A 26338-nucleotide genomic window follows, 5' to 3' on the forward strand; every position below is an offset into this window, starting at 1 on the left:
GGTGGATTTAATTATTCAGGTTGATAAAACGTCAGGAATTACAGGATACCAGCAAGTACATGCACAGCTAACAAGCAAAGTGTTTAATCAGGCAGAGTGAAAACACCTGTGTTGTTGGACCATGATTGAATGTGTGTGTATCTATCTTTCACATTCTTTGGGGAAAAAAATCAAGGCTCCACAATGAAACTTGAAATGTCTTTTAATTTTGTGTATTATTGCATGAGCTGGCAGTTGAATTATAGCAGTAATGTCTCTTGGGGCGGCAGGAGCTCAGTCTGTAGGGACTTGGGTTGGGAATCGGAGGGTCGCCGTCCATAGGATCCTGTTTGTGCATGTGTGTGTATTTCAGCCTATGTTTGTGTAGCATGTTTACTAGACAGAGTGTAAAAAATGAATTTCCCCTCGCAGGATTAATACATTATTATTATTATTATTATTATTCTTTGTGAGAATGGGACTTACTTACCTAACATTTTAGACAAGGCTACAATGTGTTAGTGACATACTACCCATCTATTAAGAGGTGAACTTGAATTTTAACAAAGCTATGGCCCTTTGTACTGATATGTTTTTTAGATGGGCCTTCTTGTAAGTGCCTCATATCATTAGCGGGAAAACCCCATTGACAAAGATAATGTTTACACACTACTTTTGGAGGAAACCCTTGGATGAGTTCTCAGATGAGGATTGGTGACACGTCTCTGTCTGAGCTGGTAGTGTTTCAGTCTCTCAACCGTGGGTGCGTAAGCAGGTTGGATGTTTGCCGTCATGGAGGATTTGACACTGGCTTTTATAGTGGAGGACATTTGTTGTAATCACAACCAGCACTTTGCTGCCCGTTTACCCTGTGTTAATTTGCACTGTCACCCTACAGCCACATTCCCTGCATTGTGGGTCTTATGGTTGAGTAAACAAATCAGGGAGGAAGCGGGGGCAGCTGTGCACAGGACTGAAGAGTGAGAGTGAGTGACACTCCAGCCTGGGGGAGTAAGAGGTGGGAACACACTGCCTTGAGTGTACTGGCTGTAAATAGGTACTGGACCTGGGAGTCAGGGGATCAACAGGGTATGACCACAGAGAGGAGGGGGGAGTTTATTGGAGATTTAGGTGGGGGGACTGTCTGTGCTTTGGAGTTATTTTGGGATCTAGCAGCTTGGCTAGATGTTCTGCTGGACCCAGTCTGTGTCTCTTCATTTTAGCTTAGCTGGACTGGGAAGCTGTCATGGAAATCAACAGGAAAGAGGATAAAGAAGAAGATGACAGTGAGTGTTGGTTGGTTTGGAAGCTTTAAGGCTCACTGTTGCCTTTCCAGGCTTAGGCCTGTGCGTTTGTGTGTCTGTGAAGTAGTTCAACCTGTAGTTCAACCTTATGGTTTCTGTACTTTTTACTAGCCTCCAATGTGCTTGTTCATTGCTTCACTGTTTCAAGATTATAGGCTCGTAGTGTAGTACTGTATAAACCATCACCTGTGAAGGTCTCCACAGAAAACATACATCACAACATTAGGTTTACTTTTTGGGAAGTTGTAATTTTACTTTTGGCACATTTAAATGTCTTCAGTCTCTGATTCTTAGGCCAATATTAAATGTGAACTCACCAATTTTATTAGGTACACTTAACTAGCACCAGGATAGTTACCCCCTTTCACATTCAGAAATGACTTAATTTTTTGTGGCATGGATTTAGGAAGGTGCTGCAAACACTTCACCAGACATTTTGCACCTCAATGAGAGTATGGCGTCCTGCTTTTGCAGCTGATTGGTCGGCTGCGATTCCATGACAAAAATCTCTGGTTTCACTATCATCCCAAAGTTTCTCACATCAATTTTGGACCACCATGAATGAATGCTGTAGCAGCACATTTGAAGGCGAATTAGACTAATGCTTTAAACATCTAAATCTTCTATGATCAACTTTTAGGGAGCACTTGAAAGTTTTATTGCTAAGTGGTTTTCTGTTCTGAGCTGACAGATGATTACCTCAGTAAAAGAAGTGGATATTTAAGTAATTGCTGTGTTTCTTTTTATCAGTTTTGCTAAGCACTCAGGTGATAGTTTTCATACAATGCCATCAGACTGTATTTTGGATCAGAGAGAATCACTGGACAGCTGATATGCTGTGTGACACATGTCAAGTTTCTGAAATACTCCAACCAGCCTGAGTGGCACCAAAAACAAGCCTCTTTTGTTCTTTCTATTGTTTTGGCCAATGTTGCCTTTTTCCAGATGGACGGGGAATGTGGGGATGATAAACACAAAATGGTCCAGGGCCAGATGCAGAAAGATCTCAGCAGAATACAAAGTGTAAATCCAGCTCCACCAATCACCATAAACGGGTTACAACAAAACATTCCACAAAGCCATTTAAATCAGGATTCTTCTAAATCCTAACTTTTAGTTTTAACAACAGCAGATGTCTAGACCAGGGGTTCTCAAACTTTTTTAGACCATGGACCCCCTCATGATCGTATTGTTGATAAGCTATTAATACTATGTAATAATGTACTATTTAGTACTTTGCAACATTTATGCTTTCCAAGTAATTCATTTTATAAACCTGAAGAAAACGTTGGCTCCAATTGTTTTTTGTTATTGTTGCGCAGTATGAAGTGACAGACATGTCACGATCATATCAGAATTGATCTAAAGGCACAAAACTAAAGTGGTATTGGGAAACAAAGCTGATTATATTGGTGCAAGAGGTCCCAGTTTGTAGATGGGTCAGGGACAAATAAGGGTTGTTCAGATGACCAATTCAAAAATCTTTTAAAAACACAATTTGAAAGCATGCATCAGGTTCATTAAAATGTGAGATTTGTATTCATGTTGGTTTTGTGTTTTTTAAAATGACATTTAAACCTTTTTTTTTTCAAAAGGTAAGACTATATGGACCTACAAATGTCAAGTGGTGTAACCACTGAAAAATTAAGAATATTGATTCTTTTATACATCTAGAGTATATGCAAGCGTACTCATGATTTTAATTACTTCATTTTAAAATAGCACAAGAAAATAGATTTTATTAGGATTGTCCCTAAATTTATAAGTTATGCCCTTTTTCAATAGTGAGCGGGGCACAAAGCTGTAAACACCTCTGTTTTCTAATTAACTTTTGGCAAATTATGTAAAAATTGTTAAAAAACATGTTATTTCACTGCAATAGAGGACTGCTTTTATTCCACTTTAATTGTCCTGTATTTTATTATATTTTTTACAAGAAATACTGGTTACACCAATTGACCCAACTGACCATGCTGCTTCTACAGTCAAAGGCCATTGTTTCTTGAAGAAATTGTTGTTAGCTTCCTCCATTTCATGTTTGCTCCACCTACCAAAGTGCACAGAATACCAGTACGCTGATGACAATAATGTAGCACATTTGTCTTAAACACAGAATACTATAAAACTGAAGTGAATAGATCGGCCTTTTGGATGGGTCTCATAGATCGGCAAATTCTTACTGATACCTGATCTAGCTGTCTTAGTCAGGATCAGTGCATCCTTAATTAATTAATATTTTAAGTAAATTACAACATCTGACTAAAATCTTCAGGGGGAATTCATTTCTTCAGTATTTGGAATAAACTCAAGGTACTTGTGCCCTAATCAAAGGATAACATACCCACAGGCAACACTTTACATCTCTCCTTCTTTACATCATGACCATCACAGCCCAAACAGCATTGCCACCTTCTATAGTACCAGACTTTGGCAAGCAAGCTCCAGGTAGTGACACGCTGATACTACCTACCCTACCACATGGCCCCTAATAGCCGACACATCTAAAATGCAACTACTGGTGCCAATATTACAGCATACATACATACATATATTAGATTATACATGTTTAAAGGTGCACTATGTAGATTTGGTGGTGAAATTTGAAAGTTGGAGAAGTGAAACAATTCTTGGATATATTTTCTGAACTGAATACACAAACTTTATTCAAAGTAAAAAATGGGTCCCTGGAACACGGTTTGGAAATATAAAGTTACCAGGAGAGTTACGATGTCACTGTTGTGGACCCCCCACCATAACGTCTCCAGTAGCATTTTATCTTCAGTGTTCCAGGGACCAAATTTTCATCTGAGGACAGTTTATGTTTCGAGTTATGATGGACATATACCACATAATCTGTTCATTTCTCCAACTTTCACATTTCTCTACCAAAACTACATAGTGCACCTCTATAATTGTAAGTAAATGGAACACAAATATGCAATTTGAAGCTAAACATTTACAAAATGCCAGGGTATTTTGTCCTAGACCCTTGATAATAAGGCTGTGGATGAATCACCACTTTAATCAACATAAAAAAAAACAGAAAGGCTTGTCATAAATGTCAAATATTGTAACCGGTTACACCATTTGACATTTCCACTTCAAATCAAATTTGACAGGCATTATCATTGAGACCTATTTAAGCACATTTCCTGGTGTGAACAAAGACTCCTCCCACCCTGCCCACAGACTGTTTACCCTCCTGCCCTCCGGTAGGCGCTTCAGAAGCCTCCGGACCAGAACCAGCAGACTGAGGAACAGCTTTTTCCCCAGAGCTGTTTCTCTACTGAACTCTACCCCCCGAACTCTGAACTCTGTCTCTCTCTCTCTCTCTCCCGCTCTCTCTCCGCCCCCTGCTGACCCCCCCCCCTTTCCCCTGCATATCACCTCACACCCATCATCCCCTCACCACTCCTCCTGGTCACACACACACATCTCTCATCCACCTGTATTATTGTATTATAGTATGTTCATATTATGTCCATATTCTTTATATTATCTGTAAACTAGTATAGCATGCTCACTGCATCTTAATCTGTATATTATTAGTATAGCATGCTCACTGCATCTTAATCTGTATATTATTAGTAAAGCATGCTCACTGCACCTTAATCTGTATATTATTAGTATAGCATGCTCACTGCACCTTAATCTGTATATTATTAGTATAGCATGCTCACTGCATCTTAATCTGTATATTATAATCCTAAGAATACACTTATTTTGTAGCATTACTTATTTATAGCATTTATTTATATTTATAGCATCCCATTAATCCAGCCATCCAGATATACCTAATAATTTACTTTTTTTGTCTACATCTGTAAATTTTGTAATTACTGTACATAGCACAGATTCTTGCACTTTCTGCTTATTGCACTTCTGGTGAGATGCCAAACCTCATTTCGTTACTCTATACTTGTATATGTGTAATGACAATAAAGTTGAATCTCATCTCTCATCTCATCTCAAATGTCAAATATTGTAACCGGTTACACCATTTGACATTTCCACTTCAAATCAAATTTGACAGGCATTATCATTGAGACCTATTTAAGCACATTTCCTGGTGTGAACATTTCAAATCTAATTTTCGAAGTGAATACAAATTTTTATAATTATCATAAATTGTTAATGTTTTTCTGAGGTCATACCATTTGACATACCTGACCACGCCCTTAAAATGTCAAATTATCTCATGTTTTAAAGAGAGTTGCTAAACTTGGCCTGCAGCAGTTAGGACCATCAGGGGTTCTTCTTTGTGATATTATTTCTTGTCACATGATATGATGAATATATTAACAAAATGGCTCCTTCAATAGTGGTTACACCATGTTGACAATTTCGTACTTGACTGGGTGACACGATTTCCCTAAAATAATTATAATAATAAGAACAATGATGTTCCATTACTTTTATTTAACATTGAACAGTTCTATTATATGATTATGCCAGGCTGGTTCATAGGGTGTTATATGAAAATTTAACCTTTTTAAAGGAAGTTTAATTCTTTGGTACGAAGTTTCAACGGTTACACCACTTAGACATTTTTGCCTAAATACCCCAAATATTTTCTAAAAATGTATAATAAATATAAATTTTAGACTAGGTCCTTAAAACAAAGGATGAAAGCATGTCATTTGTGCATTTATTTTAAAATTTTAAGCCTTTAAAAGTTAACTAAACCTTATGTACACAAAAAAATGAGCGTCACATCATTGACCCAGATATGCTTTTTAAATTAGTTTACAATTGTTTGTAAATTATTCCGCGGACCCCCAAGCTATGGTTTGTGGACCCTTGGGGATCCTGGAACCCCACTTTGAGAATCACTGGTCTAGACCACATCTACTGTATCTGGTAACATTTGAAAATTTAGGCAAATAACTGCTTCACTCATTTTAAATAAGAAGTTTATTTGTCATTGTAGTAGTCTACAGTGAAATTCAGTAATATGCTTTGGCTGTGAATTTTCCAATCCAACTTAAAGTAACCTTTACTAAACATGATGCGAAGATAGAAATGAGCATTTGAAACCAAATGTAAGTGTTTCATATACCCTTCAATAACATAGAACAGATGTGTATGGAGATAAATATTGACTAATGTTGTTATTGTACAAGTTTTTGTGCCATGACAACCATAGCATTATTGTGCCATAAATACATTAAAGGTAATATGTGATTTTGTGAGGAGTCAGCTGGCTGTCCTGACGATGTAAACAAAGTGAAGATATGACTCTGAAAACTCTGAAAACATCACAGACAGTGGGACTCGGGTGTTACACCCATTGTAGACAGTCATGACTCACAGAGTTATTTTCAGAGGATAGACTTGATTTATATTACATTTAAGTGTGAAAAATCACATATTAAGCCTTTAAGTTACTACGCGTGGTCAGTTGATCAGATCATTGTGTTAAAGGCGGCTGGTGAGCATTATGAAGTGAGTAAGGACTACTTGTGCTTAAACAGTGGACATGAGTAATTTTCTTTTATCACCTTGCATACCTTACCATAAAGCACCGTTATAGAATATAGGCAGCTCTGTTTGTCCTGCACTGTGTTTTGAAACCAAACCTATAGTTTGCGCTGGTGTTCTGCAAACCTACAGGATTAGAGGAAGATGTAAACAATATCAAGCTATTTCTGTTTAATTGTTTTACCATTGTTTTATCAGACTTTTCAACAGACATAGAAACAGTGAGCCCCTCTGTTTTAGTGAAAGGAGCTCTTTAAAGCTCAAATGAAGTCACGTCTCACTGCTTTGTTGAGATCAGACCTACTTGTGTTTTAAAAATAGGACTTCTAATATTATTCTTGCCACAGGCCCTGAGGGGGAGATGACAAAGGAGGATGTTTCAGAACCTGCTGAGGGAGACATTGTGCCGGGCTGGGCTTCTTCACATCATCGGCCGGTTATCCACCAGGTGGCCTCTGCACCCATGCCCAGTGACTGTGGTGAGGATCTACACACAAACACAGTGCACAGTAGAGCTGTTTGACATTTCAGGCTTATCAACGCCCTCACTGCAGTACTGACAAAGTGTGAAATGATTGGATTTGACTGGAAAATGACTAAATGTTTCCACCGCAGTTTTGATCATGCAGTCAAGGGACAAACTGCTGATTATATATAAATCTTAGAAATCGTTAACTCTGACTCTGTTCACTCTTTAATCAGTTTACCATTTGGCAAGACAAATTAAGCAGTCATAATTGTGTCTGAAAGAATCATAACCATCCTGACAGAAGTCCTTAAACTATCCTTTATAACTAAAACGACTGAGTCCAGTTTTTTTCATTGCAGATGTCTGTCTTGCAAGTTTTTATTGTAATAATATGAAGTCATCTTTATTTATTTTTTTAAACATGTTTAGACTAGAAGGCATTGGCTACAACATAACAAATGATTTATCCATCGTTTCAAAGAAAACATGAAATCAGACGATTTTGTGTTCACAAGTTGACAGTTAAGTCATCAAATCATTTCATTTACTCACAGTAAAATGATTTGACTGACTTACAGCTACAACAACTGTAAATACATTTTGTTTCTCTTTATCTTTCATTTGATTGCTGTGTAGGAATGTAATTGAATTTGAACAAATGTAACATGGATCTAAATTGAATATTTTTTATATGTAATACAATCATTGAATAAAATACAGAGGGTTTGATGCCAACTACTTTTTGTATTTACATTAATTCAGGAAGGGCAACTTATTTGTTTTTACTTTAGACAAGTCCTCTAATGCTTCATTTGGTTTAGCACATGTCATCATACTGTATATTATATCTGATTGAGTTTGTTTCTGCAAGCACAGCAATTTACATTTACAGACGTTTGAATTGATTGAACAGCCTGTTGTAAAAAGTTAATGAATTTTATGGCACATTCTCTTTTCACATGCTTCACCGGTGAAAAATGAACACAAAGCTTTGATTCTCATTTTGGCCCAAATGTTTTAATACATGTCTCTCTGTTGTATTTTTGTGTTCCTCTGACAACCTCCAGAGTTCTCCTTCTTTGACCCCAGTGAGCCACAGTGCAGGGAGGTTCTCCTGGATCCCAGCACCACCATACCAGAGCTGTTTGCTGTCCTCAGGCAGTGGGTGCCCCAGGTCCAGAAGAACATTGACCTTATTGGCAACGAGGTGACACAACACAACTGTTGTTTTAGTGTCCATGTGCTTTGATTCATTACATTGACTAATCTGCTTGTATTCTTCAAACTCTCAATCCACAAATGAGTGTGTGAATTAAGCCTTAGCCAAGAAGAAAAACAAAACTATAAACACTGGAATACTTGATACAAATCTTCCTTGGTTGTCGTTGAAAGCCCTGTAAACCTGCCATGAAACGGCTCCTCTCAGAGTTACACAAAGTAGCTGCAATGCAGTTAATTGTGCAGGGGAGCACTTGTCTCAAGGGTAAAAGCAGGCGATTACTTTCTCTCTCATTTAATAACTGCTGCCCTTGAGAAATAAATGCCTTGTTTCAATGTGAGTTTGCGAAACAATTTTGGTCCTAATTTTAAAGATGAGTAGAGTTATGAGAGGGTCGGCTTACTTGTCATTCATCAGATCAGTGCCCCCCAAGTTTCACTTTATAGCCCATTATGTAATATATCTGCACAGTGACAACACACTGCACATCTTGTCTTTGCACAGATCCTAAAGAGAGGCTGCGGTGTGAATGATCGAGATGGTCTGACTGATATGAGCCTGCTGCACTACTGCTGCAAGGCCGGAGCCCCAGGCATTGGTAAGTACTGACACAGATGTTTAATAAACTCACAATGTTACAACTTCATTTAGTAGGGAAACAATGAGAGTAAGTGACAAAAAACAACTTCAAGTCAGATTGATCACAGGCGCCAGCGGGCAATGCAGTGTATTGAAGCAGATTTTTGTTAATCAGAATCAGAAATACTTTAATTCCAGGGGGGAATTTGTTTGCTACATTTGCTCATAACACCAAAAATCAGTAGGAAGTACAGATAAGTTCACAATATAAAATAAAAATAGTAATAACAATATAATAAGCATAAGTACCAAGTGAAAGCAATAATAAAGTAGTATAAGTAATAAGCTATGTTCAAGTGCAGGTAATTGAAAATATAAACAATATTTACAAATATGAATATACACTGATGGATTAACAGTGTAGATATTGCACGGTTCATGTATAGATAGCACTTTTGATGTATAAAAAAAATATATCCTCTATAAGAAAAAAGTCTCAGCTGGGCTGTAAAAGTGGACACACATCTTCTTCTTCTTGTTTTTGTGTTGGTTTAATTTGCCACACTGACCACTGAATAGACACAATCAGCCATAACATTATGACCCAAAACACAGCATCTCCCAAACAAATTCAACTCTTGTAGGGGTTCTGCTTTTTCAGAGTTTTTTTTTTTACATGGTGAGAAAGGTGATAATCTTACTTAACGTGTATTGTTGGTGTTGGTGGAGTACCAGAGAGTGCATTGTATTCAAATGTGTTTCCCTCTTCATTAACACATATGAGGGGAGCAACAAATCAGGAAGACTTTTAAATATAATTCACTCCAGCACTCAGTAATAGATATAAAGTACAGTTATCCCCTCTTTGTAACCATGACAACAACTATGAAAATGTAGATGCTTCCTAGATGTAGTTTTTGGTATAACTCTGGTTTTGACTTTTAATTAGATTGCATATATGATTATAAAGTTATAGCTGTTTGGTGTAATCTTTCATGACTCAGTAAGCACTTCTAATTACTACTCCTTAAAATGTCTCCAGAGATAATCTGCTCTCTGTTATCCCCTTTGATACACAAACATACCTTTATCCCTGCTCTGTTCCTCAGGTGATGCAGAGACAGCAGCCACCTTTGCACGTCAGATCCTCTCCCTGGGTGCTGATCCCAACCTTCGCTCCCGCTGGACTAACATGAGGGCCCTGCACTATGCAGCCTACTTTGATGTACCCCAGCTTATCCGGGTAGTGCTGCAGGCCTCCCAACCTGGAGGTGAGAGCAGATCTAAGATGTTACCCTGTCTTATGTCCAGTCTTGGTGAATCTTGTTGTTCCTAATAAATGTCAAGTGATGGTTCATCATCTCTGATCAAAGCTGTTGCCTGAGCTTTAAAGTGTTTTATGCAAAGGTGAGTGGAGAGACGAGGCAAAAAAGTTACATAGTAAACAGGTTTTTAAATGGCAATCCAAATTTAACATTTTGTGTGCATCTGCTGTCATTATACATGATTGTGTTAGTGAGTACTTTGTTATTTATGAAAGACTCCTGGCTTTTAAACTACGTTTGAGTTGGTCTTGATTTATCAATACTTAACCTTGAAAATAATACCATAAACCTTTACATTTTCAGATATATACAATAAACCCCCCTGAAATCCATTTTTTTTTTTGCAGAGGTAGATGCCACCTGCAGTGACTTTGACTTTGGCACCTCCCTGCACATTTCTGCGTCCAACCTTTGCATCTCAGCTGTCAAATGTCTCCTGGAGCTAGGAGCCAATCCTGCTTTCAGAGTAAGTCAGATCATTCTCTTCTTATGAACAAACAATCTGTTTAATAAACTTTGTGTTGATTTGAAATATCAAATAAGCTCATCCAAGCCGTGTGTGTGTGTGTGTGTGTGTGTGTGTGTGTGTGTGTGTGTGTGTGTGTGTGTGTGTGTGTGTGTGTGTGTGTGTGTGTGTGTGTGTGTGTGTGTGTGTGTGTGTGTGTGTGTGTGTGTGTGTGTGTGTGTGTGTGTGTGTGTGTGTGTGTGTGTGTGTGTGTGTGTGTGTGTGTGTGTGTGTGTGTGTGTGTGTTGCATACTCCTAATTAAATGCAGTAAGTAATGATGTGCTAACACAGCAGGACATTCAGGAAAATTCACAGAGGGCAAGCAGGTGGGGTTATCAGGGTTTCTATCCTGCAACTGATGGTCAACAATCACAATCGTCATGCATGGAATGAATTGTATTTACTACTCATTTTATTCACTTTGAATATTTAATTACATGTAACATTAATATGATGTAAAGAAATCTGTAATTAGACAGCCAGACTATTTCGCAGCGTCTGCTATTTCCACGCCATCCTTTTTACTTTGTCCAGCCTCTCAAGGACAAAGTTGTCAAATCAATTTACTACTCTTTTGGTGTATAAAGTAACATCATCACTATCTTTTTTAACCAAGACTTTACGCATTTGAAGCCTGGCTCTTTAGTTACCAAGAAACAAGCTGAGCTAATGTTAGAGAAAGTGATAAACTGTAGCCCTTCCTGACATCCTGTGAGTGCTCAAGTTCGTGGAGGAACACTCAGTTTTAACATTCAATCTAATGAGATTTGTGTAGAAGAAATACTTTGGCTCAGTTAAGTCATATAACCACATTGACAGCTATACTTTTTCCACTAGGGCCTCACATTTTTTCCATTCAGACATTTTCAATTTATTTAGAACATTTCCCATTTGGCCTGTTCCAATTCATCCCACAGATGACGTTTAAAAAGGCAGTTGTTTGAAAATATAAGTTCCCTGTGTAAAAACATTTGTTTTGTAAAGATAATGTCTTTCTGAACAGCCCTGATCGACTGTTATCTCAAAAAAGCAACGTACTCTAGTATTCCAGTAAATGACAAGAAATCAAAACTACAGAGTCTGTTGTAGCTGTAAAATTTTCTTTACATTTTTACCTATTGTAAAAGTCACTTTCTGGTTTAAAAATAGTTTGTTTTTTTTTGGCTGTTTTGCCTTTATTTTCTGGTAATAGGACAGATAGAGATTTGGGGATGACGTGCAGCAAAGAGTAGGGCTGCTGTGTTGAGGACTGTAGCCTCTGCAAGCTTTAACCACTGAGCTAATCTTAATGTGCCATTATTACTATCTGCATATTGTGGTCATATTCAACAGAGCTTTAGAAATATTTCCTCTTCTTTGTTTGCACTTATTTTCCCACTGGAGGTCACCAAAGCACTACATATCATTATCCAATAAACACTCTGAATGAGTGCAGAGCCTCGGTGTTGTTCCAGTGTGTCAGTGAAATGCTGAGAAAGCATGCACATGCTGGCTGCTTTATTCTGGATTAAAGATGTGCTTCTTTGTTCCTCATCCTTAACATGATCTATTATTGATTCAATTTAATCTATTATAATGTTAGAGTATGTGTTGCCTTGAATAGATCTGTTGATTTGATGCATATTGTTTTTTCTGCAGGTTGTTATAATGCCTTTCTATTGTTCGCCTCTAATGCTCCCTTTAGTTTTAAAGGACCTATGAGTTATCTGTGAGGTGTAGGCCACTTATGTGGGTATGTTTAAGACATGGCATGAATGATTCTCATTAGATTTTATTTCAAAGTGCAAAATGTATTGTCACACAGCACAACTTTAACCCGATGCTGCATGGAACATTTCAAACCAGTCTTTTTGTAGTTAAGTCGATAATATTGTGCAAAAGATACGTTGCATATTGCATCATTATCAGCCCCTTGTTTCAGCACACTATGCAGCTTTAATATTTGACACACTGAGATCCTCTTCCTCCCAAACACTGTCACTTGTATTTGAAAAATAAAGGTATTTGAAAGATATAAAACTTAATACCAGAGCCAGGAAACTCAATTTTTCTTTCCTTTTGGAGTAAAGGTCAGCCTTGGAAGTGGTTTAATTTGATATTTCTCTTCTCTGTTTTCTGGCCTGTGCAGAGATCCATAACGACTAACTCTGGGTCCAAACAGAGGAAAGAATTGGAATATAAAAAAATGTTGCTGGCCTTTCATGCTGTTGCTATATATCTCACGGCTTAATAGCTATGGCAACCAAGCATACTTTGCATTTGGAGCAAGTTTCTGCAGTGGATTTCTTACTTGATTGTTTCAGTGTCAGGTTAAATTGAGCCTTGAGCTTTGTGTTTGATTTATGCTGGATATTTGCTTTGTAAACATCTTTCCCATCAAAATGAGCTCTTAGGTACCATGAGCTGAATGCTAAGTGTTAACAACTAGATAGATATACTTTGTTTAATATATGACTATAAAGGTCCTGCTTGTTGATGTCAAACCTGTTTATCAATTGAAACGGTTAAGCTCACTAATTGATTGATTTACATTTTCATGTTATGCACATAACAAAACCCAGGTTCGGTATGAATACCTTAAAATAAAAAGGCAAACATTTACAGTACACAGTTGATTGTTTTAGAATACACTAGTTCATAGTCTCCTACTCGTCCAACCCTTATACAACAGCTGGTGTTGTTTGGACTGTACTGGAGATGGAGAGATCCATTATTATTCTGTCTCTTAAACGTCACAGTGATATAGTTCAGCACAGCACTTGAGCTTTAAAATACACTGAACAGCTGATAGCCCTTCACCTTGATGTGAATGAAAGCATAACTTTATCAATAACACATAGAGAGGATTCATTGCATGGCTGCTGCTTTGTGTTGTGTTCAATTTAAAAACTGTTCCTTTTAACTGGCAACTCAGTGCAAGTAAAAACATTCTGCATGAAGAACAAAGAATAAAGATGACCCTTCCGTATGTATTAAAGCTCTGCCAGATGCACCATGTCACACTGATTTGTACCTGGTTGGATAAAGGGGTGGGACAATTACAATAGTTTATTGAATATTTGGTGCTGGGGGGGGGGCATTTTCATGAACCAACAACATGGCTACCACTGAAGTGGAACAGTTTTGATCTGCTATCGTTTTTTGTCAGACACGTTATTGTTTAGTTGGTGACGTCACATTGGCGGCATTTTGGAGGTAGGCCTATTGTTACGGTGGCAACAAAACCAAACACAACAGTGAGAGAGAGAGAGAGAGACAAACAAAGTTGGACAGTAAACATATTCTATTGATCCACTTAACCTTCAAACTGGAGAAGAAAAAGCGTTGTGAGAAGAGACAATACCGGCACAAGCTCAGCAAGGATGCAAGGGGCCGGTATTTGGAGAAGTTGGCATCAGTTAACGACATTGATCCTTACGACCTGGCCGCAAGAAGTTGGAATACTGACCCGGCAAAATTTGATTTCAATGCCAGTTCATACTACTACTTCCAAATGTGCCAACACATGCCCTTTGGATGGCAATATTCAAATGTTATAAGTAGTTAGAGGAATGTGGAATATGATTTTTTTTTTTTCTTTGGGATAGACTGAACCAAAATATGTAACATATCCATAAACAAAACTGTAGATGGTGCAATGGCTGCTATTCAGTTGGCAAATTGTTGTCAAATGTCTGTGGCTTAGTGTGTGACTGTTTTTAAAGAATGAGTCAGTGTGACTTTTGTCATTTGTTCCTTCAGAGCATTCAAATGAAATGCACCAAAAGCATCATGAAGTAATGATTGTTCTGTAGAATATAAAACACATACGGAGATGTATAGGAATACATATATTTGTGTGTCTGCTAAGAAGCATTCTGGTACGCTCTCCTACATCCAACAACACAATACATCATCATCATCCAAAATAACATAAAATAAACATCATGCCAATAAAATGATGTATGTCCTGCAATGGGACTAAACATGTGCACACACACACACACACACACACAGAGCCCCACAAGCACAACACACACGATGCATAAATCCAAAGAGGACAGAAAAAAAACTATAACTGCATCCATTAGTGTTAAACACCATTTACTTATTCCAGTTCAAAAACCCCGCAATCTCCTCTTTTCTTCTTTCTTTTCCCTTTAAAGGGAGAATGTGTGACTCTTTGATCCAGTAGATGTCGCCCTTGAGCACAATCATGAAACCCCCCCCCCAAAAATGGCCTCCGCTCTCTTACAGCGACACACATCCAACCCCTTGCCCCTCACGTTTGCACTAAGTACTTCTCAAATTGGAACGCACCACTATTAAGCAATAAACACAAGAGGCGGAGAAAATGGTCCTTGTCCTTATGGTCTCAGAATGCATTGTTGTGTCAGCTGTCTTCAGTTAGCTCATAGCTTCATATTGCATGTATATTTACACAGAATAACCATGATTTAAAAACTCTTATGGGACATTCAAATAAGCAGTGAGTACAGTATGTTATTCTTCTTTTCTCTAGTCCCACACTTAAACAACTTTTATACACTAGGGGACGAGCCGGTTGGCCGTCCCGTCCATGTAAACACGGCTCAGACAACATCACAGCCGGGGGGACTCATGCTTCTCACTCATTGTAGACAGTCATGATATACTTGATTTCTGTTATATTTATGTGTGAAATGTCACACATTCTTCCTTTCATACAGAAATATTCAGAATATGTAGAAAAACACCAACAAAACAGTTTGTAATGAATCTTTATGCCTATTAAATCTATATCAGGAACTTCTAAAAACTCTGTAATGAAGGACTGTATAAAATGAAAATGTTCTGAGTGTCACATCTCACATCACATAACGTGGCAATAGATCACATCTTAAATGTGTAAAGGGCAATGTTTGACTTTTGAACAAATTATACTTGAACTATTATTGTTTTTCAATATGTTCTCAATTTTTGCCTTGACAGATTTCCTCTGCCTATTGTGTGTCTGGACTTGGCATTTAAACTCGTCCATATCAATTAGCTTTGTGGAAATAACGTTCTAATTTCCACATTGATAATTTGTTAAATCTAAAAGTCAACATTAATAGAGAGGAACTGATGCATACCTGCAGACACAATTAATCAGAGGCTGTCATAACTTGTTTAAAAAAACCATGCATCAACTAAATCTTTTTGTCCACATTTCTTCCTCCAGAATGAAAAAGGTCAGTGCCCTGCAGACGTGGTGCCGGACCCCCTCGACATGCCCTTGGAGATGGCTGACGCAGCCGCTGTGGCTAAGGAGCTTGGTTCTTTGCTGAGACAGACTTTACCCAGACCCAGCTCCCCTCTGCCCCTCACACTGCTGGCCCAGACGCTCCCTGCTCTCTCAGAGAAGGCCAGGATTCAGCTGGCCACCATGGGAATCCGACTTGGTGACCGCGTTGTGATTGCTGGACAGAAGGTGTGTGGTAGGTCACTGTCAAAGGCAAGAACAATAGAAGGCATCTTTATCAATATTTAATGAGGTTGTATTGCTGTAAATGGGATAACATTTCTCCAGCTGCAGCGTGAAGATCTGTGAAATAAACGGACTCTTAGAGGCAGTGACTGAGTGCTGCTTGTTAAGAGAATAGAATAGAAGTTTATTTATAAAGCACATTTCATTACAGGTAAGCTCAATGTGCTTTACATTGAAGATTAAAAAAAACAACAACATAGGAATTACAAGAGACAAAATAGCCGTCTCAACAATCATGAATATGACACAAAAATCAGATTAGGAACAAAACAGAACACTTACACATACCCACATATACACAAAGAGTAATTGTTTGTATGCTTGAGAGAATAGATGGGTTTGGTTTAGCTTTGAAAGTAGAGACAGTTGTGATGGACCTCAGGTCAGCAGGGAGTTTGTTCCAGTAACCACAGTAGCTAAAGGCCCCCTCTCCTGACTTTGATTTAATAAAAAAAAAAAAACAACTTTTATTACAAACATTAACGTTTCCGATCATTGTACTTACACTTATTTGCAACATTTTTTTCATATTTTTAACACCCAGTGGTGAAAAGGAAACAATACATAGAAATATATATATATATTTTTAATTTATTTATCCTTTATTTTAGCAGGTAAGACCCACTGAGACTGAGCTCTCTTTCACAGGGGTGCCCTGCAGCAATAGAAAAATAGAAACAGCACAAATATAAACATATTAACAGTTAACAATAATAGCATCTAGACACTGAAACACATATTCACACATGTAAACCATGTCCATTTAAATGAATTCACATTGTGAAACAGTTGCAATTTCCTTCCTGAGGTAGTTTGGACACAAGGTCTTTAAACACGCTGTATGAAACAAGAGAGAGCAACTTAGCTCTCCTCTGAAGGTCATTCCACATACTGGGTGCAGCAACACTAAAGGCAGTCTCTCCCCATTCAGTTCTAAACCTTGGTGTTTTCAAAGTTATCCAGTTTTGAGACTTAGTCGGATGGCTCGATATGTTTATGGACAGGAGAGTAGTAAAGGTAAGCAGGGAGTTCACCTAAATAAACAAAATACTGTGCTGCTTTCTTCGTTGACCCAACGAGTACCAGCCTACAGAACGATAAAGGTCACAATGATGAGTTCGAAATCTGTCGCTTGTGATAAAGCGAAGAGCACTGTGGTATAAGGCATCTAAAGGCTTCAAGACAGAAGCAGATTGTGTCTCCATATTCCAAAACAGGCAGTATTGTAGCCTGGACAATCTTTTTTCTATTATGCACTGTTGGGCAGGATTTGTTCCTACACAGAAAACAAAGTTGCGGTTTTATTTTTCCAGATAAACAAGAAATGTGAGACCTATACGACAAATCATGATCTAACCAGATACATAAATATTTAAACTGTTGAACACACTCAATGTTTACATTGTCGACTGTTGACAATGTGGCATTAATGGGTTTAACGTTCTGTTTTGAGAAGATCATATATTTAGTTTTTTCGGGCTTCAGTTTCAATTTAAGATGAACAAGAGTTTGCTGGAAAGAGTTAAAATCGGTCTGTAGCAATGAAAGTGCTTGAGTATTGGAGGGCGCAATGACATAATATTGCATCATCAGCATACAGGTGAATTGTACAGTTTTCAATATTTTCTGCAATGCTATTTATATACATTGTTAATAGAATTGGTCCAATCCATTGGTGCATACACAGTATGCAGATTCAAAATGCATATAACAGAGGCAGCATCTATAGCGAGCTTTATGCCTGCTTTTTACAAGCATATAGTTAGTCAGGTTAAGCATACTGTTAAAGAAATAAAAAAAATGTATTTGATTCTTGGAATGACTAACAGACCTTCACTTCATTACCTGAGAGCCCTTGTAGGGTTGTAGTGTGTGAGCAGGTCAGAAATATACTTGGGAGCAGAACTTGTGGCTTTGCCTTTGCTACGAATATGAAACTAACTACCGGTATGTGTCAGGGTCTTCAGCAGACCAGCCTTCATTACTAAAATAACTAGTCCAACTCCTTTTTCTGTTACCTTTCATAAACAATAGCTTTATACAATTTAAAACAGGATTAAGCAGTTCTGGGTGAAGAAGCAGCTTCCTCTTCTGCCAGTGTTAAATGTTAGTGGAACTAATTGCTGCTCATCACTAGTTGTTTGAATTGTTGGTTAGGCTTATCTGATCATGCAGCAAAGTTCTTTTCTACCTGTGCTTTTTTTTAATGCATTATAAGCCTTGTGAATAAAGTATAAGAATCTGGGTAGGACATTAAACCTGATCATTTGCAATGTTGCTCTTCCTGCTTTATTTGGCAGAAAGATGACATGATGTGATGTGAAGAGTGCTGTTCCAAATGTTATCAAATTAAACTAACTTTGCTAAGTCTTCTGACTATTATGCAAGCATTTAAAAAAGAAGGAACACAAGAAAAAACGGACATACTTTATTGTTTTGCTTCTAGGAATGTCGAGGTAAGATCTTACCCTGCTGTATTCCTGGAAATCGTTGTCTCCAGAAAGATTTAATAGTTAACACACAGCGCAGTTGTAGATTTTAATTTGCTTGTAAATAGGAGTCAAATTCTTGCAGTCCTTACTAAAAATTGGAAGAAAAGTTGTGACCTTTACCTCGATTGTATTTTGCCCTCTTCAATGTAGGGCGTTGGGAGGGACAATTAGATCAACTCTTAGGTCTGGGAGGAGAGAGGGGAGGCAGGGAGGTGGAAGCAGAGTCAACCAACAAGTCTTTAAGACGCACAAGACAGAAAATGTCACTTTAACGACGTCACACACTTATTTACTGCCCACTGCTGCACGGAGAAGATACATAAAGCTGTCTGTACTTTTGTACACTTTGGATGTGTGAGGGGAGTGAATGTAACTGTCACTGAAGGGAAGTTCTGGCATGACTTTGCTCTTTATAGCCATCACAATAGTGTCACGAGGGGTGTATATAAGGGTTGACTATGCCCCAAAACTTGGACTTTATCTTAATATCTCCATGTTTCTGCGATTGTCAGGGGGAGCAAACATGCAAAGTTTTGAAGAGATGGCAAATTAACGAGCCGATGCTGCAGCTTCAGAGTGTCCGATGGTGGCAGACACTTCCCTGAGCTCTTTTTGCCCTCCAGGCCTCTGCACCAGTCAAGTGCCATGCAGCTCTACTGTGGTTTACTGTTATCAAAGACACAAGCTGCTTAATTTTTCTAAAACTATTTCAGCCCTTAACCAAGAACTTTTTTTCTCAGTTGCTTAGCAACACTCTATTGGCAGTGGTCCAGCATTCAGGGATATGCCTGACTCTTAATTCTAGGACATCAACAGAATTAATTTGAGCAAGTTCAAGGTTGTCTACCTTTTTACTCTGTTTAATATCTGGTAACAATTTTGTGAGTTTGAAAATGTTCAAACTCTTTCTCTTCATATATCTTTCGAAGTCATGTGTTTGTCATCTCATGCTGCGGTGTAAACACTGGGATACACAACATGTTGTTCTGAGCATTTATGAAAAGTCTCTTCACCGGTTGCAGTGTAATTACTACTATGTTATAAATATTTCAAAGAATGCTATTGAGCCTTTTGACTGCATCCCGTTGTGCGACTGGTCAAGACATTAGTGTTTGCATCGTTACAGACGTGTTCCTTCAGCCTTCGCTGTAAGTCTTTTTATCGCAGCAACCTTCCTTTCAGTGCATTAAAACTACATATCAATGTGGCCAAAGCAATTCATTCAACAACCAATTTATTTTTGCTCTATTACTTCTTGTTATTCAAAGAAATTCTTTGGTGTGTCTCCTGGACTTTCCAACCAACCTTCAGTGTGGTGTTGTAAGCCATGTGTAATCCTTTGATAGGTCATATAAAACATACACTTATGTAACTATGTCCAAGTTACAGTTCAACTCTGACAGGTTGCTGTATAAGGCTCCTGTGGCACACTAAAATGAAAATCACACAAATCTTTGTACTTTGCATTTACATTTTTTGCACTGGCAACTTTCCAGTGACTGATGTGAAAATGTAGTCATCAGGCTGACAGCATGGGCTCCATTCACCCGGAGTTTGCCCAGAGAGCCGACAAAGCAAAAAGAGACAATCACTGTTGTGAAATTGGCTCTGAATCACCTGACTCCTCTGTTGCAATTGTTACATTACCTTTGACATCCTGTTGCTTCTCACCTGCAGCTGACTTTGCACATAATGTCAATATTTTCAGTCTCTATTACAACCACACAGAAACCTTCTATGTGCACATGAACTCAGCAAAGTCTCAGGCGACTCTAAAACACTGTCACAAACTCGCATGCTAGTCTTCTAACTAACTCAAGTTTATCTAACCATTACTCTGCCTTCAGTCACTTTCTTTGTTTTTGGAAGTAAATTCTATTTTCATCACAATGGTTTTCAGCTACTGCATCAAATATTATTACTTTGACACAAAGACAAGTGTAGTAAATACAGTGTAAGACAGTGGCTTCCTAATGATCTCTTTTAAAGGCTTTATATGTGATTTTTCACAAATCAAGTATATCTTCTGAAAATAACTCTGAGTCATGACTGTCTACAATGGGTGTAACACCCGAGTCCCAGTGTCTGTGATGTTTTCAGAGTTTTCAGAGTCAAAACAATAACTTCCCTTCATCATGCTATTTTTTAACTTTGCATTGTCCTTTTTGGTTTCTTTTGATTCTACAGTTTTCCATATATAGAAATCCCTTAAAATAAGGGACACCTAAATGATCATTTAAGGCTTAAATATAGTTTCAAGTGTAATTCTATGGAGTGTCTGCACACTAACAAGATCATCCCATGCAGCTGAGTTAGACCCTTTTTTATAAAGAGCACACTAACCATGTCATGTCATGTAAAACATGTTTTAGTTAATATTGTGTTCCATGGTTTCCATCTGTGAAGTTCACATGTTCAGTTATGTGTGGAAATAGCCCTCAGTTATTTGGGATGGCTGTTACTTTGTGCACCTTGTTTAAGCTTCTCTTATAAATATTGCCAGAGCACTGCAACTCTACAAAAGTCAAGTTGATCAGCGTCTGATGTTAAACAGCCATCAATGACAAGTAATCTAAGTCCCCCTTCATGATTGTGCTCTTGTTCCCTCATGTTAACTGAAAAACAAATTGGATACAGCTGCTCTACAATGGTTCTATGGAAAACGGTTTGATTTTTTTATGACCCCTATGGCATTTAGGAATTTGTAATCTTTCTGAAATAACTTGACTTACATGAAAAAGATCCTAACAAAATGACTCTTATTCGTTCAGGGAGAGTGTTTTGTTCTCTCAGGGCTGAAGAGTTTATTACATTTGAATGGGATTTTTTAAAACAGTAAAATTCCTCACCATGAATTTAAGACCGTGAACCAACACAATGAAATAGTTTGTGTGATCGACCTTTTTATTCTTTCAAAAGTGAAATTTGAAGGACTGGAACAACTCATCAAGTGATTGCTTCCTGCCTGAGAGATGCTTGTCTGACTGTGCTCCACCTGTCTGTCAAACCAAACACAGGCTCAAAGGCGCAATTCACTTCTGCTTGTGTAGGAGGTCAAAGCAGTGGAAGTGGGTGCTGGCTGAGCTCTTTGCACAAATGTTTTTTTTTTTTGGGTGTTACAACATGGTGGTAGGGTTTGCCTGTCAATCAATCATCAATCCATTTTTATTTGTATAGCGCCAATTCACAACACGTTATCTCAAGACACTTTGCAAAAAACAGGTAAAAGACCATCCTCATTGTTATGTTAGAAAAAAAAAGAATTGGGATGGGGGTTGATGTTAGCATTAGCCTGACTTTCAGACATGCAGCAATGTGCTGAATACATTTTGAAGGAAGTGTTTCATGATCGGAAGAGTTGAGAATAAATTGAGAACCACAAGCGTCAAAGCTCAGAATCTTCAAACATGACAACTGACTTTCATACCACAGTCTTAAATTAGTGTTAGTCAGTGCAGTCAGTCAGTCAGACGTATAAACCATCAGAGATTTTCATGATTGCTTCTCCAACTAAACTCTGAACTCTTACTGTGGATGTACAGAACCAGCTTTGAAACGCAGAATCATATCGACTGGAAGCACCACAACAGTCCTCGTTATTATGATCCAATGAGAGCCTTAAAATCTGGAGAACCCTTTTACTTGTCGTTGGTGTGATTTTTATTTATTTTTTATTTTTTTAAGTTTGTTTTACACATTTGCAACCCGAGGTACAAGACAAAGAAGTTGAGATCTTGACAAAACAACCGGAAATTACTTGTTATCAAGGAAAAAATAAGATGAGTTTTTTAGTATTGTTTTTCTAAATGTATATCGACTCACAGTGTTTTACTGACACTCTGGATTAATTTCCAACCAGCTGACAGAGAGCCGACATCACACTGTCAATAGCTGTGACCAGGGGCGATTTTAGGATCAAACCTTTAGCGGTCCTCAGCTTCTTTTTTACACAAAAAATTAAATAAAAATAAATAAAACGGACAAAATAGCAAAAACATAAGCAAAGATACAAACAAAATACATTTAAATGAGATGAAAGTCAAGCATTGATGTGAGGTTGGTGTGATTTTTGAGGCTGCAGTCGGCTCTGTGCCCTTGCTGTTTGACCATACGAACAAACTTAAACATATGTAGATGCACACAGAGACATGTAGATAATACTCATTCCTGCCCTGTTGGACATTTGGTCTGAAGGAATCGGCCATTAATAGATTTTTTTTTGTGCCACACTGAGAAGAGATTCAGAGAGCTGTGAGTTGTAGAGATTGACTAATCAGAATTCTCATTATCTTTCTGCCCTTTTTGACGCAGTCTCTCATGCTTTGATCTCCATTATCCCTTTTAATCGTTTTTCTTCCTCAGGTGTTTTAGCGAACATCGCTGCATCAAAATGTTATCGAGTGCCTGGTAGGGGGTTCTGCCCTTGACATAACACATGGCATGAAGATGTAATGATTTCACAAACTGCTCCATGGCTGGACATTTCATTTCGCTGCATGTCTTGATTTTATTCTGATTTGTTTTTCACACAGTGTTGTTTTGACTCTCTGCGGTATGTAATTGTCTGTAAACAGGTTGGCACCCTGCGGTTCTGTGGCAGCACAGACTTCTCCGGAGGCCTCTGGGCTGGAGTGGAGCTCGACAAAGCAGAAGGGAAGAACGACGGCTCAGTGGCAGGCGTTCAGTATTTCACCTGTCGACTGAAACATGGTAGGTCAAGCAACAGCTGAACACACAGACGCACCCGAATGTTTCATCAATTACTTCAAACAAGAATGGACTTGATGGGACTTAATTGGTCCAATCAGATGTTCACTGGTGTCTAATCTAACGGAAGATTAGATTTGTCCAAGTTACAAATTGTCATCGAGTTGAATGATTCTAAATGAGTTTGTACAACGCATCTTTTTCTGTTGTGTATTTACCCTTTTAACCTAAAATCTAATTCAACTCAAAGGGTTTATTGGCAAGAATATGTCAAAAACAATTCTGCCAAAGCATAAAAAATGGAATGGTTAGACATTTAGCAAAACACCAATAGATCAAGTCGTTAAATGCTAATTCATCAAATGCTTGGGCAGCTTTTTGTTAAAATCTGCCAAATGTACACCGATATGACTTTATGTGGTTGTGCTCCACATGTTCAATAGACTGTGTTCAGATCATTTTTTAGTCCCACTCAGTGATACTGTTTGATTATCTGTTCCTCAGTTTGTAACACATCGTCACACATTCTGTAGCTAAGTAAAGTACATAGTTCTGCAGTGTTTCCCACAGGATTTCATGAGACTATGGTGGGGGGTAACAGAACCCTCTAGGGGGGTCCGGGGGCATGCACCCCCAGGAGAAAAATTTGGACATTTTAAAGTATGATGCATCAATTTTGTGCAAAATTAAGAGGTTAAATGTATGAAAAACTTTGTTATCTTCCAACAATTTTGTGCTCTTGTAGTGCACAAATTGTCAAAACATAAAATCCAATGCTCATGGAAGTTAAATGGCTTTAGGCTTAGCCCATAGAGACCCTCAAGCAGGCATACTGTTCATCTCCTCTTTCAGTTATGATTATCGCTCCTCTCCAGCCTCTTTTCATCATTCCTCCACAACATGCTTCTATTTGATGACGTCATACAATTTGCTGCGCAAAAGCATATTTTATTATTTGATTGTAATGTTCAGTATTATAAATATATTAAAGTCTGTTGTTTGTCCATGTCCATCTAAAACACATTTCTTAAAGTAATCCACTGTGATGATATTATTTCTGCCAAACATGTAAGATGTAGTACATTTCTCTCTCTTTACCTCAGCTGTCTCTGAATGATGTAAGACTCTTTCCTTTGGTTAGACTGAATCACTGAATCTGTATTTTGTCATCATGATCCATCTCCGCTGTGTGTCTCTGACTTGAAATAGACTTTCGATTTAAGAACCTAATTTTGTTGATTGTGTTGAGTTTTGGTTAGACTTCATCCATATTCTAGATGGGCGTCTTCTGTTACTTAAATAAGGTTTATTAAATTGTTGGAAAGCAGTGATGTCTAAAGATGAACAGCATAAGTTCAGTGAGTCTCAATCTGATATGATCTATAAACTGTGAATGGTGTTAATTGTTTAATTCTTGTTTTTTTCCAGGCATCTTTGCCCCACTCTCTAAGATAAGCAAACCTTTGGAAAGACATAAATCCAGCATCACAAAGACACCAGTACGTCCCCCACGTCGCATTGACCTGTCCCGCATCACCTCCAAGATAAACACAGGTAAAGAACCTGCTCAGCTCACAGCTCATCACACTTCCTTACATGACTGTTTTATAAAATATCCCTTGTTGTCTTTGATATTCTATCAATATGTGAAAATTATACTTTAAACAAGATGCTTAAAAACAGTTTGAGAAAGCTTTGGATGTCGTTCATGCTCCGTCTGGCTCTCTGTCTCTGTATCCTTGAAGCTGTGCTCAGGTTCTATCAGGTCATTATGAGGATCACAAGTGCAGACAAGTTTGCCTGAGGAGTTGTCGCACGAAGTACTGTTAATAAAAAAAAAAACAACTTCAAATTATCGAGTGATGACATAATTTAGAAAGACGGTGAAAGTGAAAATGTGTGAACTTCTATTGACATGGTTGCAAAAAGATGTGAAAGGGGCAAATGCTGCCTCATGTCACAGGTAATGTCATGTTCAGTCCCCTGGAGGAGACCAGTGGATATGTTATTACACTTATATTTCACAGGACACACCGAAACAGACTTTCAGAAAGACAAAAAGCTGGAGTAATAATATTATTTTGATAAATGACACTTTAATATTGTCATTAAGTTTGAAAAATCATTCTTTACGTGCACTCTCTTGAGGGGTTTTGGGACATAAGCTCGGCGTAGGAGCGTCCAAAGGACAAACAGTTGTCCATATTTTCATCACCTTGGGAATGTAGTGTTTGTGGTAATACTTCCCCATTTATCTGCTAACTGGATTAAAGCAACATCCACTGTGATTCTTGTTAAGATCCTCAACCACCAATGTCTTTCTGCCATGTCGTCATTGTCTACAGTTAGATATGTTATTGCAAAAGTCTTTTTAATTCCTAAAAGACAGCTCAGTGTGAATCATCAGGGGGTTAAGCTTGGACTGATTATTCTCATCTATATGTAAGTACGGAGGACACGGTGAGACATAAACTCCCCTGAAAGCAATAAACACAGAACCATTCTGGGGAATCTCAGAAATTGCCAATCCAGTCCTCCTGATATCTCCTTAATGTCATTTGTACTTTCTGGTTGCTCAAACTAAATGTGTTTATGGTGAGAGAAGGTCATCTCGGCTTGTGAAGCACACTGGAGTTTGTTTCCCCTGCATGACGTCACAAAGTCAAAGAGGTGGCCTTTGTTTCAAAAGAGAGACAAGAACGATGTCATCTTCACATATTGTCTCATAACTCAGCCCGGGGCCTTTACAGTGTCAACAGTAAACATATCCTGTTTGTTACATTACTTTG

General features: G+C 38.1%; 1 protein-coding gene across 3 annotated transcripts in view; it reads left to right on the top strand.

Annotated features, from left to right (window-relative positions):
* zgc:103755 (CAP-Gly domain-containing linker protein 4) overlaps positions 1–26338 on the top strand; it is a 44114-nt gene that overhangs the window by 785 nt on the left and 16991 nt on the right. For 2 of the 3 annotated variants that reach the window (XM_065966046.1, XM_065966047.1), the window contains exons 2-10: positions 1203–1265; positions 7112–7243; positions 8301–8440; positions 8957–9050; positions 10141–10302; positions 10704–10822; positions 16045–16293; positions 23417–23552; positions 24978–25103. In XM_065966046.1, coding sequence (XP_065822118.1) covers positions 1226–1265; positions 7112–7243; positions 8301–8440; positions 8957–9050; positions 10141–10302; positions 10704–10822; positions 16045–16293; positions 23417–23552; positions 24978–25103 — 1198 coding nt within the window. In that variant the 5' untranslated portion in view covers positions 1203–1225. The remainder of the gene's footprint in view (positions 1–1202; positions 1266–7111; positions 7244–8300; positions 8441–8956; positions 9051–10140; positions 10303–10703; positions 10823–16044; positions 16294–23416; positions 23553–24977; positions 25104–26338) is intronic. The other variant, XM_020643123.3, reaches the window with a different exon arrangement.

This window comes from Labrus bergylta, chromosome 18 (assembly GCF_963930695.1).
Source record: "Labrus bergylta chromosome 18, fLabBer1.1, whole genome shotgun sequence".
Lineage (NCBI taxonomy): Eukaryota > Metazoa > Chordata > Actinopteri > Labriformes > Labridae > Labrus > Labrus bergylta.